General features: G+C 45.3%; 1 protein-coding gene across 10 annotated transcripts; it reads left to right on the forward strand.

Moving 5' to 3' along the window:
• Positions 1–657: 657 nt before the first annotated feature.
• ddx3xa (DEAD-box helicase 3 X-linked a) lies at positions 658–11,365 on the forward strand. Of its 10 annotated transcripts, XM_061088278.1 has the most exons (22): positions 658–944; positions 1,929–1,980; positions 2,343–2,390; positions 2,925–2,984; positions 3,284–3,376; positions 3,474–3,545; positions 5,288–5,461; positions 5,789–5,933; positions 6,175–6,273; positions 6,359–6,458; positions 6,545–6,680; positions 6,811–6,905; positions 6,985–7,083; positions 7,344–7,504; positions 7,612–7,756; positions 7,843–7,987; positions 8,282–8,320; positions 9,427–9,608; positions 9,897–10,014; positions 10,104–10,257; positions 10,432–10,550; positions 10,951–11,365. In XM_061088278.1, the coding sequence occupies exons 1-22, from the start codon at positions 900–902 to the stop codon at positions 11,052–11,054; spliced, it is 2,385 nt and encodes a 794-aa protein (XP_060944261.1). In that variant the 5' UTR covers positions 658–899; the 3' UTR covers positions 11,055–11,365. The 10 variants fall into 10 exon arrangements, with proteins under 10 accessions (XP_060944261.1, XP_060944251.1, XP_060944255.1 ...); XM_061088268.1 differs by lacking the exons at positions 3,284–3,376; positions 3,474–3,545; XM_061088272.1 differs by lacking the exons at positions 3,284–3,376; positions 3,474–3,545 and having other exon boundaries at positions 5,288–5,395.
• Positions 11,366–12,902: the final 1,537 nt, after the last annotated feature.

The raw sequence follows: 12,902 nt of genomic DNA on the forward strand, positions 1-12,902 counted from the left end.
TCAGATTAGGTCCAGTTCTGGTCTCAGATCAGTTTCAGGTCAGTTTTAGGGTCCAGTTCTGGTCTCAGATTAGTTTTAGGTCCAGTTCTGGTCTCAGATCAGTTTCAGGTCAGTTTTAGGGTCCAGTTCTGGTCTCAGATTAGTTCCAGGTCCAGTTTTGGTCTCAGATCAGTTTCAGGTCAGTTTCAGGCCCAGTTCTGGTCTCAGATCAGTTTCAGGTCAGTTTCAGGTCCAGTTCTGGTCTCAGATCAGTTTCAGGTCCAGTTCTGGTCTCAGATCAGTTTCAGGTCAGTTTTAGGGTCCAGTTCTGGTCTCAGATTAGTTCCAGGTCCAGTTTTGGTCTCAGATCAGTTTCAGGTCAGTTCCAGGTCCAGTTCTGGTCTCAGATCAGTTTCAGATCAGTTTTAGGTCCAGTTCTGGTCTCAGATTAGTTCCAGGTCCAGTTCTGGTCTCAGATCAGTTTCAGGTCAGTTTCAGGTCCAGTTCTGGTCTCAGATCAGTGTAAGTTCTGGTCTCAGATCAGTGTCAGGTCCAGACACGTGATCCTCTTCATGTGCGTCACTCAGCCCTGGAGCAGCAGTGAACTATCGCGAGACTTGCCCCCCGGAGTGACGTCACACGGCTTTTATCTCGCGTTACCTGGCTCCGGCTCTCACTCCTCCTCGGTCCATTCAGCGGAACGTGTCTCTGCAGCGCCCTCCCGGAACCACGTCCTCACGGAACCACTTCACAACCACGTCTTTTATTTATTCAAGATCCCCGCTAACATCTCGTTTCTCGGCCGCCTGCTCGCTCCAGTTCCCCTGAAGAAGAAGCAGCTCGTCCCAGTCTGACCGGAGCCGGCGGCGCTAACAAAGAAACCCCTTTCTCCTCAGCGCAGCCCCATCCTCTCTTTAGTTATGAGTCATGTGGTCATTGATAATCCACACGGTCTAGATCAGCAGGTGAGTTCGCACACTTTCTACCATTTTACCCCGTTTATCGATCTTTCACTGCGGCTTCCTGACGACGTTTCGACGCGACGCGAGCCGCTAGCTGTGCTAAGCTAACGCTGCTAAAATGGAGTCGGCGGAGAGCCGCTTGTGATGGCGGAGGCTCGCCGCCGCCGGAGCACCGAGCCTACGTCACGATCACTTCTTCCCTTTTTCACGACGACAAACCTTCACTTAGTGACGCAGTGACCTTTTACCGTCGTGATGTCGTGTTTTAACTCGCCGGAGCCGGACCGGGGCTAGCTAGCAGCTCGCACCCGGCCGGCGTCCCGTGCTAGCATCGTGCTAGCATCGGGCCTGCTCAGCCTGAAACGTGGCGCAGGACAAAATGTTGGCAACGGATTTTAGCGACTAAACTTTACGTTAAGATCAGAGGACCCGACACAAATACAAACACCAGCCATCTTGGTTTAGGTCGGTTTTACACATGAATCACCAGTCGGTGGTTTCTTGGATAATCGCACTTTTTTTTGTCCTTTTTTATTTTTAATTGGTCAGCGGTTTCCTGATTGTGTGACGCGCAGGCGACGCAGCTCCATTGTGCTGCCGGTTTGAGCCCGGATCGGGTTAGACCCGGAGCCGGTTGGACCCGGAGCCTTGTTCTCAGATCAGGGGAATGTGCGTGGATCTGTCACCGGCTCCTCACCGAGCAGGTGATGGAGACGTTTCCAAAGGTCGCGGACAAACCACGTTGTCTCAGATAAACCAGGAAACGTGTAGTTGTAGAAACTCAATCTAACACTGAAGCTTCTGAACGTGTGAAAGTTACTGTTTTAACTAAACCGTTGGCGCCTCTAATGGCATCAGAACAAGTTGTACAGCTTTGTTCCCACCATGACGATGCACCACGAAGTCATTCCTTATTGATTGTTATATATTCATAACATATTATTTACAGCATAGTAATTGTGTTTCGCAACCTTTTCCTCTTTGCAGCTCTCTGCCCTAGACTTGAACTCTGCTGACGGACAAGGCGGAGGAACCGGCCGTAAGTAAAACAGATCAGAATCAGAAGTATTTTAATGCAAAGTACGTTCACACATACAAGGAATTTGCTCTGGTTATTGGTGCAAACAATGAACATAGAAACATAAAAACGCAATAAATACAACATGCATAGGAGAGCAATATAAAACGTAAATACAAAAAGCTAATTAAACTATTTTTTATTAATGCACTGATCATAAGTTGAATGACAAATGAATAATGTTCAAATTAGAGTTTTCTGTCACTATATATTATTATATAATTTGTCTGGGTGTAGATTTTCATACTAATGCATTTGGTAAACAGCAGTGTCTGATCTCTGGGTTTAGTTGAAGGTGACACCTGATATTTCTTTTTCTCCAGGTCGTTACATTCCACCTCACCTGAGGAACAGAGAGGCCCCAAAAAACGGTGAGTTTAGTCACTGGGCCACTCATCCAGTCCCAGCACCACAGGCTGGACTGGTGGTGCCCCCCCCCCCGGGTGTAGAAAGCCCATCAGAGGATGGTAGGAGATCAAAACAAAGCAGCAACGTGTGTTGCACACCAGACAAATGTCGACAACACTTTGAACTTGAGCCAAAAATTGGGACAACGCAGTTTCAAATGTGATTTCTGATTCTGTGCATGACGCCTTATTTTGGCACAGAAGAAAATAAGAAAATAAATTATAAAACCTGCAGAATTGCAAGTAATTTCTTCCTCGTGCAGTCTCCCATGTGTAAACGAGTGTTAGCGGTCGACTGCTCTGATGCAGGGAATATCCATATCCACATCTAAGACTTTAAAAATGTCTTTGTAACTAGTTTCAGTTCTTTGCTGAGCCTCTTAAAGGCTTTGAATGAAGACATGTTTTTGGCTGACATATTCAGTCTTTAAAAATGTCATGGTACTGTGTTATTGCACATTGACCCTTTTCTCGTTTGACTGTTTTCTTATTCCACAGCAGGAAATGCGTATTCCGCAGGTATACAGTGCGGTTATTCAGTGGCACCAGTAAATCTCTGTAAGTCCCTTCTGTCTGCTTTTGCTGAGGGCAAACCTGCATTTCCAGATGCATGAAATAGCTATTTTACACACCAGCAAAGCCAGTGCAAAGGGTTGGATGGTAGACCCAAGCACTTCACAGTAAAAGTTAATGATGGGCCAATGATTAATTGATGTGCTTCTCTCTGCTGGAATGCTTGCAGTCACAATGAACCATATCCTTTAGGTTGTAGGAGTTAATTCTCTTGCTGCACATACCAGACCATGGTTTTCCCACTGTATACTCAAGCCCATATTTCACCTGCAATGTTCCCCAAGTTTCTCCTAAGCAGTACCCACAACCATGGCAGGCAGAGTGTCAGCAAAGGCAGAACAGTAACTTTACATCAGGATGGGATGACTGTAAGATTGGTAATTATTAGTGTAAAGTCAAGCCCAACACGCATTCTGCATGAGCCAGAAATATTGGGTGAGTCTTTTTATAGCCTGCTTCCCTACTTTTGCTCAGGTTACCCAAGACTGGCCTCTCAAGAGCTGGCCTTTTACCATGCCTACAGTGGGGGCTGGCGAAACAGAAGTGGTATACCTTGACCTCTACCTGCATGCCATGCCATCGACTCGCTGGCAGAGTTTCAGTGTAGACAGCTGGACTCTTAGGGAGTAATCAATGTGACCCTGCTTGTCATGGTCACAAAAAGCAGCAGAATTCTGGGCCTAACACCGCGTTTGGCAAAGCTTTGCAGATGAAGTTGCTTATGATGCATGTCGGTGGTGTCGTTTGAAAGACTCTGTGCTGCATCACCGGTGTGGAGGTCTACTAATAAAATTGAGACAATGAGGTCGCTGTTAACCTGTTACCTTATCGCTCTGCACCAACATGCTTATGCCTTTTTAACACTTTGTAAGTCACTGTACAGAAATCTAGACGGGTGTTTTACTTTGCAGAGAAACTTCACATTTCTGCTGACATCCATTCACCCTCATCAATAACTCATCTCTCACTTCCACATTTGACCATGTAGCTTTATTTTTGACATAAACCAGTTGAACCCGAGTGTTTGCAGGCTTTTTAAAAACGGATTTATACCAGCTGGTGCCAGAGAAACCTGCACAAACTCAAACCTCCTTGGCACATGATTGAATTCTCCTCAGCGGTAGCATCCTTCTTTTCTCTGATGGGTATTTCAAATCGGCGTGATACAGCCGTTTGACATTGACATCTGCGACTGTTTGGTTGAGCACTCAATCCTTTTTGGCATCTTAAGCTCACTGTATTTAATGGATGATGGTGAGCTGGAAACGTTTTCAGCCAAACAGATTGTTGAAGCCAACGTGTAGGATTGGAACTTGTGACGTTGTTTGGAAATGTGGGGACGCATTCTTCTGTCCCAAGAGGTGTGACATTTGCTGCCACAATTGTAGTTCATACTTGTAAGACCTAAAACTGTCGAAGGTAGCTTTACCCGAATAGTGAATTATAACCAAGACACTAAATACATGTGAAACTAGCAAGTGGTTTATAAACGAATGCCTTTATATGCTTCATGTGATGTGACCATTTCAACATGACTTGGACACAAGACTCGTTTCTACAAGCCAAGGCAACATGTGGACGTGTCTACAGCACATTGATCTGTGTGAAGCATGGCTTTTCCTTGTGCTGACCTGCAGGTGGCACCAACTCGGACAAACTTACCTGTTTGACGGGTGCAAGTTAAGATCCTGACCACAGATCTAGAACCGGCTCCTTGGCTGACTCAAGTGTGAATAATCGGAGACCAGATCTGTGTGGCCGGCCTGCTTCTAGATGCTAACGTGTCTCAGCCTCTGCTACTTAGCACTGCCGATTTTAGGCGTGCTAACCGTCCATTGTCCCACCTCCCCCTCCCCCACCAGCCTCCTCAGTCTGCACTGGTAACAGTGTCACCACCGATGGCTATGATGACACAGCCAGTGTCCACAGCTGGGTCGATCGATGTGGTAACTGTCTCATACAGGAAGAGACGGGGCTCAGTAGGTCTAAGATCAGAAGTCTAGGGTGGTAAATTAATATTCTACCTAAAGTTAATAATATAATAAATATATCCATCAATTCTCTTAGCATAGGTAGAGCTTGTAGAAAGTTCTCTTGTATTTGATGATAAACATTTGACCCTTGACACCACTGTTTCAAACTCTCAGTCCAGGGTCTAGGTGTATTATGATATATTAGGCTGAACAGGTTAGCACAGAAAGACAATAGTTACAGTAACATTGTTCTTGATGCGCATGTTGAAGTTTATTCTTCCCCTCACACGCTTCTCTGTCTCTTGTCTCATGAAGACTCACCTGGGTGGGACGGAGGACGTAGCAACGGATTTGTGAATGGTTTCCACGACAATCGCACTAATGGGGGATTTGGAGGTCGCGGACCCCCTCACAATGATAGAGGTGGGCGCGGTGCCTACCGTGGTAACAGGGGTGGAGGCTCCTTTAATCAACCACTGCAAAATGCAGGTGGGGTAAACCTGTCATGCTTTAACATGTCTGACTTAAGCTGTAGCGTGGTGGCAGTGTAGCCTTAGATGGAAACCTTGCCCTCCCCCAACCTTTGTTTTTACAGTATAACGTAAGAGCTGTTCATATAAACATAGCAGACTTTCAGAACATTTGAAATCAGATTAATGCCTCGATGGTCTTTGAACCACTCTTGGTAATTTAGCTTTAAAGAGAACCCAGAAATCTCCACTTAGGTAAGAAAGTGACATCGTGTGATGATCAACGGTTAATTTAAACAGGGGAAATCCCAGGTGTAGCTAACGGGTGCGTTTCCGTTCCTTACAGGAGTTGGTGGTTTTGAAAACAAAGACAGCAACTGGCAAGGAGCTCCAAGGGACGCTGCCTACAACAGCTTTGGGGGGCGCACCGACAGCAGGTCCAAGTCAACCTTCTTCAATGAGCGTGGGGGCGGCGGCGGCTCCAGGGGAAGGTGTGTGACGTTTCTACACTACGTAATCTGACACGACTATACTGTATTTCTTATGTTATTTGTATAAAAATGAGTATTTCCATTACTTTATATAAACAAACTGCCAGTAACAGTCAATAACTCAACTAATATTTCAAGTCGCCTCACAAACTGGAAACAGTAATGTGCTCTGACAAGAGTTTAGCTGTAGCTCGTTAGTTTGTACACACTGATAACTATGGTGCCTAATGTGTTGGTGTAGATATGACCGCGGAGGCTTCTCAAGTGGAGGAAACAACCGCTGGGAGGATTCCAGTGAGGATTGGTCCAAGCAAACTCCTCCTAATGAGCGCCTGGAAGCGTGAGAACCATTCTGCTCATAAATAAATAACCATCCACCCTATCGTCTGCATTAGTCCTGAACTAATCGAACATTTTAATTCTAGGGAGCTTTTTTCTACAAGCAACACTGGGATAAACTTTGAGAAATATGACGATATTCCTGTGGAGGCCACTGGGTCCAACGCCCCGCCTCATATTGATAGTGTAAGTCTGTAATCATTGCTTGTTTATTTTCTTTTCATTTGAAACAATTTTTATTTCTTTACTGATGGTCTGTGTTTGTTCTGTAGTTCCATGACGTGGAATTGGGGGAGATTATCATGGCGAACATCAACCTGAGTCGCTACACTCGTCCCACCCCCGTTCAGAAATATGCTATCCCCATCATCAAGTCCAAAAGAGACCTGATGGCCTGCGCCCAGACTGGTGTGTATTTCTATATGCTTTCAATCTGTGCTCATTGTGGCGTTATCTGTATTAATTTACCCTAACGGGGGAAGCAGAAGGTCAGTGTACTTGTAGATGGATGGTTTACCTGATCCCTGCTGTGTTTCAGGCTCTGGCAAGACTGCTGCCTTCCTGCTGCCCGTGCTCAGTCAGATCTTCACCGAAGGACCAGGAGATGCTCTGCAGGCCTCCAAGAATGGACAGGTACTGAGCAAAGAGAATAATGAACACGTCCTGCTCTATCTTTCTGGCTTCTTGTATAGATTATTTATGTTATCCTCAGGACAACGGAAGGTACAGCCGTCGCAAACAGTACCCGCTTGCCCTGGTCCTGGCTCCGACCCGAGAGCTGGCCCTGCAGATCTACGACGAGGCGAGGAAGGTGAGTTCTCACTCTGCAGGAACACAGACTGACTCGCCATGGTTAATTCACAAAGAACAGTGCCCTTCGATGTTAACCTAGCATTACTGTATCTCCTTGGGCTGTTCACTGCAGAGTCCTTCAGAAGCTGATGCACTCACCAATTTAAAACATATCAAACTTGATTTTAGTTTGGAAGGAGCCAATACACCAGCATAGAATGGATGACATTGAATAAATGGAAATCTTGTCTCTCAATGGTTCTTCTTCCCACTCTGTAGGTTGCCTATCGCTCTCGTGTGCGTCCCTGCGTAGTTTATGGTGGAGCTGACATCGGTGGACAGATCAGGGAACTGGAGAGAGGCTGTCATCTTCTAGTGGCCACACCTGGACGTCTGGTGGATATGATGGAGAGGGGCAAGATCGGTCTGGACTACTGCAAGTAAGTATAACACCGGGCTTTGTGAAAAGAGTCCAACTGAAACAACTCACGCTTGATTAATTCTGGCACTTGATTAATTGTTAACCAAGCTGAATGTGTCTGTGCAGCTACCTGATCCTGGACGAGGCTGACCGCATGTTGGACATGGGGTTTGAGCCACAGATCCGACGTATTGTGGAACAGGATACGATGCCACCTAAAGGCATTCGTCAGACCATGATGTTCAGTGCCACCTTCCCTAAGGAGATCCAGGTACACAAGTCACTCGAGTCTACACACTCTTGTTTATTGTCATTAATGTCTGTATACTTCAATATCTGACTTGTTTGCTCGTGTAGATTCTGGCTCGTGATTTCCTGGAGGACTACATTTTCCTGGCAGTGGGCCGCGTAGGTTCAACTTCGGAAAACATCACCCAGAAGGTGGTTTGGGTGGAAGAAGGAGACAAGAGGTCCTTCCTCTTGGATCTGCTCAACGCCACAGGTGAGAAGAGAAAACACATGAAGTATTTTCTGCCCTGGAATGTCAAATTAGACTCTAACAACCATCCTGTGTTTGTCAGTCTGCACCATATCGAGCTAATATTGATTTTGTTAATCTCTAGTAAATGCTGTTGGTTCTAGTAAAGATAAAATATCAAAACACTATATACGAATATTCAGCTGGGTGAGCAGGTAGTGAACCACATGTGGTGTTTAATGTGGTGTGCTTATGATGATCTAAAGCTGTATGTACTGAGAAGCCTCACGTTTACTGTCCGGATTGGTTTTATCTTAGTTATTCCCAGTGACGAGGTCGAGACCCCAGACAAACCAGGTAAGTGTGAACGTACCATAACTCAACTCTGACTCCCACCGCCCATTCTTTCCCTTCGTTCCCCTGCTGGACATGCTGCCTCCAGTTTTTATGTTTTATTTTTAATCTTTACTCAGTTCGAAAAAGGTCTAGTAGGATTGATGATGGCCTTAACCTTGCATGGTGTCCACTGACCTCTCAGAACTGAGGAGGAAGTCTGCTTGTAGGATCGTGACCAGTGAGGTCGCGTGGCTCAACGTGACCATGTGTCCTGGTGGTTGTGGTGAAAGCTCAGTTTCCATGAGTCGTGCGTCTTTGACAGATTTAAAGGCAGCAACTGTTTCTGTAGATCAAGTTCAGGCAACGTCTGTAAAAAACAGACTATATATATATATTTTTTTTTTTACCTCCACCTATGAGATGGCTTCCACCTTGTTTGTTTATTTGTTAAGCAGATCACACAAACATAAGTGAACAGATCTTCACCAAACTTTGTTTAAGGATGTGATGTTGGTCAGGACAGAACTCATTTGATTTTGGTGTGCGTCCATTTTTTTTAACATTGTGAGATTAGAGGATTTTCACCCTAATCCCAGATAACTACTCATTGATGTCCAAGAGTCAAATGTATTTAGAGGAACTTAGGGACCGATATGTGAACTGATGATTATGTAGACATTTTATTGATCTTGTTAATTTTCACTTTGTTTGAAAATATTTTGGGAAAATTAACTTTTCTCTGCAAACATTAAATGCTGTGCATCTTGTGCCTGTACATTATTGTTTGTTGCAGACCTCCATAGAACAGCTGCTACACAAAGGAAACTAATTCAGCCTCATTAAAACACAGACTCAACTGTAGTTGGATTCAAGTTATGAACTTGAGAATCTGAATCTTGGGGGATCAGTTAATGGCTGAGCCTGTCTCCCTCTTTAAGTTTTCATTTGTTTGATTTACTCCATGATCTTGGGTTTTCAGACCTTTCTAGTCACAGTTTTGATTTCTCATCTTAGTTCAGACATGCATCCATTACCCTCGTTGTGTCTTCTGGATTCTTCCTGTTCCATGCCCTTCAGTTCTGCTCGGGTCTCTTGGTTCTCATCCTCTTTATTCTCTGAACAAACAGCAAAAGCAGCATTGACTCTGGTGTTCGTGGAAACCAAGAAGGGAGCCGATGCCTTGGAGGACTTTCTGTACCACGAAGGCTACGCCTGCACCAGCATCCACGGGGACCGATCCCAGAGAGACAGAGAAGACGCCCTGAATCAGTTCCGATCCGGACGCTGCCCCATCTTAGTGGCTACAGCTGTATGTTATAACTACTTCTGTAAAACACAAGGTCATAGAGTTAAATCTCAACGTTCTTAAGATGTTGCAACTAACTCATGAAATATTCCCGAAAGGGCTGCATAGTTTTTTTTTCTCTTTATAAATATACTTTTTCATTTGATTGGTTTCAACAAAAATTTACAAAATTGGAAACGTTAATTATTTACTCAAGGTCCATTTAAAAACACGACTAGTGGATATTAAAAGAAACCTGGACTTTGTGTTACTCTATAATCTGATTCTCACATTTCAACTCTTCTTCTCCAGGTGGCTGCTCGAGGTCTGGACATCTCCAATGTGAAGCACGTCATCAACTTTGATTTGCCCAGTGACATTGAGGAGTACGTTCACCGTATCGGCCGTACGGGACGTGTGGGCAACCTGGGTAAGACGCTTTCATTTGTATTTTCTGATGCTGTTATGAGCATGAAACTCAGTGGCTGAAAATAATCTCTCTCGCTCTGCTCTGCGCAGGTCTGGCCACGTCGTTCTTTAACGACAAAAACAGCAACATAACCAAAGACTTGCTGGACATCTTGGTGGAGGCCAAGCAGGAGGTTCCCCCCTGGCTGGAGAGTCTCTCCTACGAGCACCAGCACAAGGGCACCGGCCGTGGACGCTCCAAGAGGTAACGCTCACTCATAGCAACACATCTGGTTTCAGAACATGCGCTAGAACCTCGTCAGGTGCAAGTCTGAGGCCACGCAGGCTCCACCTATCTTTTATTCACAGAGTTAAGGTTTTACAACTTGTACTTTGTGAAATTCTGGACCATAACGTTAACAAAACCTATCTTGTTCAGGTTCTCAGGCGGTTTCGGAGCTAGAGATTACCGTCAGACGCCCGGCGGCGCTGCGAGCTTCGCCAGCAGCCGTGGAGGAGGCAGGAACCCTGGAGGAAGCCGCGGCGGCTATGGCGGAGGTGAGGAAAAATCTGTGTTTCACATTTGTCAACTGAAAAGCAATAATCAAATCACGTGTAGATCTGGAATTGTTTAGTGCAACGACAAAGTTGCCAATAATGATCTTTAAAATAGCTTTAATCAACTTTTTTTACAAATGACGATGTGAAAAAGAAGTTTGTGGTTGTGGTGCTCCGTCTCAAATGTTAGTTATTGAGTTATTGGGACCAGAAATGGAGCAAATAGACTTCTATTAATTATTTGTGAATCCAAGTTCTCATGTTGCTCTGTGTTCTTCACATGTGAGAACACACTTAATATGTCTGTTTGTCTTGACTGTTTCCCCAAGTAGCCAAATTACCAGCAAGTATTTAAAGTCCTTTTCCAGGAGTCTGACCTTTGACCTTGTCCCCCCCCCAGGTGGATTCGGCGGCGGCGGTGGCGGCGGCGGCTTCTACGGCAACGACAGCTATGGAGGAAACTACAGCAACTCTGGTAGCAGCGTGGATTGGTGGGGCAACTAGTCGCCTAAGGAATAGGTTGCCATGCCAACCAAACCCAATGGAAACCACATGTTAACTCAAGCCAGACCATAACAACCCTCCCTGTGTAGCTTCACTGACACACAGTACATTACCAACCCTGGTTCTCTGCCATTCGCTTCTCTCAGAAAGGAAGTGCAGCACGCCGCGAAAGGAAAGTCACCAGCACGTGCACCGCCCCGAGCTGAGAGACGTGCGCACCTCAGAGCGAGCATGGATGCTGACATGCATTGTCCGACAGCAACCTCGGACTTTCATTGTTCAAAGTATTTTTTGTTCTTTTTGTGGGGGGGGAGAAAAACTTGATTGAATAACCTGAGGATCATTTGTATGTTAATGTACTGTGCCTTTTGAATTTAAACAGGAAATCTATGTTTTCATTTCACCAGATGAACATGGCCAAGAGCTCTAAATTTGTTTTTACTGTTTAGTTTGGTGAAAAATATTAGAAAGGTAAAATAAGCTTGGACTTAATCAAACCTTGGCAAATACTGGGGCAACGTTGTTCCCGGGAATAATGATTCCATTTGAACTTCAAATTTATTGCAGGAACATCACGCAGCCTTTTCTATAGTCAAACAGCTACTGGAGCCATTACTATTGATCCAAACTGGGCCACTCTGTGAAGCAACCGCATTTTAATCCTAAGGGACAAAGTTACATTTCCTTTCTTTTTCTTTTTTTTGCTCACTCTATCCTGGACAGGCTCCTTCTTACGGATATGGTAGACGTCGAAATATCCATTCCTATCGTAATCTTAAGAAACACAGACGTCTTTAAGCTCAGTGCCAACGATCGCTGAGGTTCAACATTAATCGATGCTGGAACTTGTTACTCCACGTTTTCAATTGACTTGACAGTGTTATGGCAGCTAGTATGTTACCAAGTGCTAGCTACGTTAAGTGGGCGGTGTTTTTTGTTTATTTTTACTTGCGACATTTGGTGCAGGTGTGTGCAAATTTGACAACTTTTTTTTTTTTTTTTTTAATTGTTTCTCTACAATATGTATCAAAACAAAAAATGCCTGCCATCTTGAAAGTGAAGTTCAAAATGGCTGCATAATGGACCACAGCATCGGGGGGGGGGCTCGGCGTGGTGTTAGTGTTTACTGACCCGACCGGCGGCCACGAGGCCCAGATGGTATTCTACGCTTGCAAGTGTTTTGTTTTTTGGTCAAGGAGGAAGGACATGTGAACTGAGTCGCAGGCTTAACTTAATTACAAACGTTTTCTCTTTTCAAGCTGCGTTGGAGGCATGGTTCATCTTTAAGAGACAGGCATCGAATGATCACTGAGGTTTATCAATTTAACAGCGAGGAACGAAGCGGGTAGAGCAGTGCTCCGACCACTGGGGGTAGGGGGAACCGGGCGGGGGGGAGGGGTTTGGCGTTTTTGGGGGGGGCGCCGTTTTTGGTGCACCGCCGTTAACCGTGGCTTTGGTTTTCATCGCTGCGTGGTGTAACTGTGGAGGTGGCCAAAGACGGAGCGTCCACTTCCTGCGTGGAGCATTAACGTACTGTCAGGTCCTCTCGGAGTTCATCTGCTCAGACGTGGATAAAAAATAAATGTGTGGCTCCGCGGAGCCGGAGCAGGCTTTTCCTCTCGCAGAGGAGCAGCCATCGAGAGGAGGTGACGGAGCGTTTCACTTCTAAACGCTCCCTATTTTCTCATGGGTGTGTTGTGCCTTGAACATTTTTATTTTTGAAGAAATTGAACTAAAAGCTGATGCACTGACAGTGTTGAGAACTTGAGATTGAATGGTGCTACTTGATTTAGGTGTGTAGGCCCTCGTGCGTCGTGTCCATCAAGTTTTACAGAAGTTCTTTTATTG

This window comes from Limanda limanda, chromosome 16 (genome assembly GCF_963576545.1).
Source record: "Limanda limanda chromosome 16, fLimLim1.1, whole genome shotgun sequence".
In the NCBI taxonomy this organism is placed as follows: Eukaryota; Metazoa; Chordata; class Actinopteri; order Pleuronectiformes; family Pleuronectidae; genus Limanda; species Limanda limanda.

What these genes read in the sequence shown, in the direction of transcription:
- ddx3xa (XM_061088278.1), top strand. Translation starts at nt 900, where the DNA reads ATGAGTCATGTGGTCATTGATAATCCACACGGTCTAGATCAGCAG. An exon ending in GGGCTGGCGAAACAGAAGTG is followed by an intron (nt 3,546 to 5,287) that starts GTATACCTTGAC and finishes TGTCTCATGAAG; the next exon opens with ACTCACCTGGGTGGGACGGA. An exon ending in TCTACGACGAGGCGAGGAAG is followed by an intron (nt 7,084 to 7,343) that starts GTGAGTTCTCAC and finishes CCCACTCTGTAG; the next exon opens with GTTGCCTATCGCTCTCGTGT.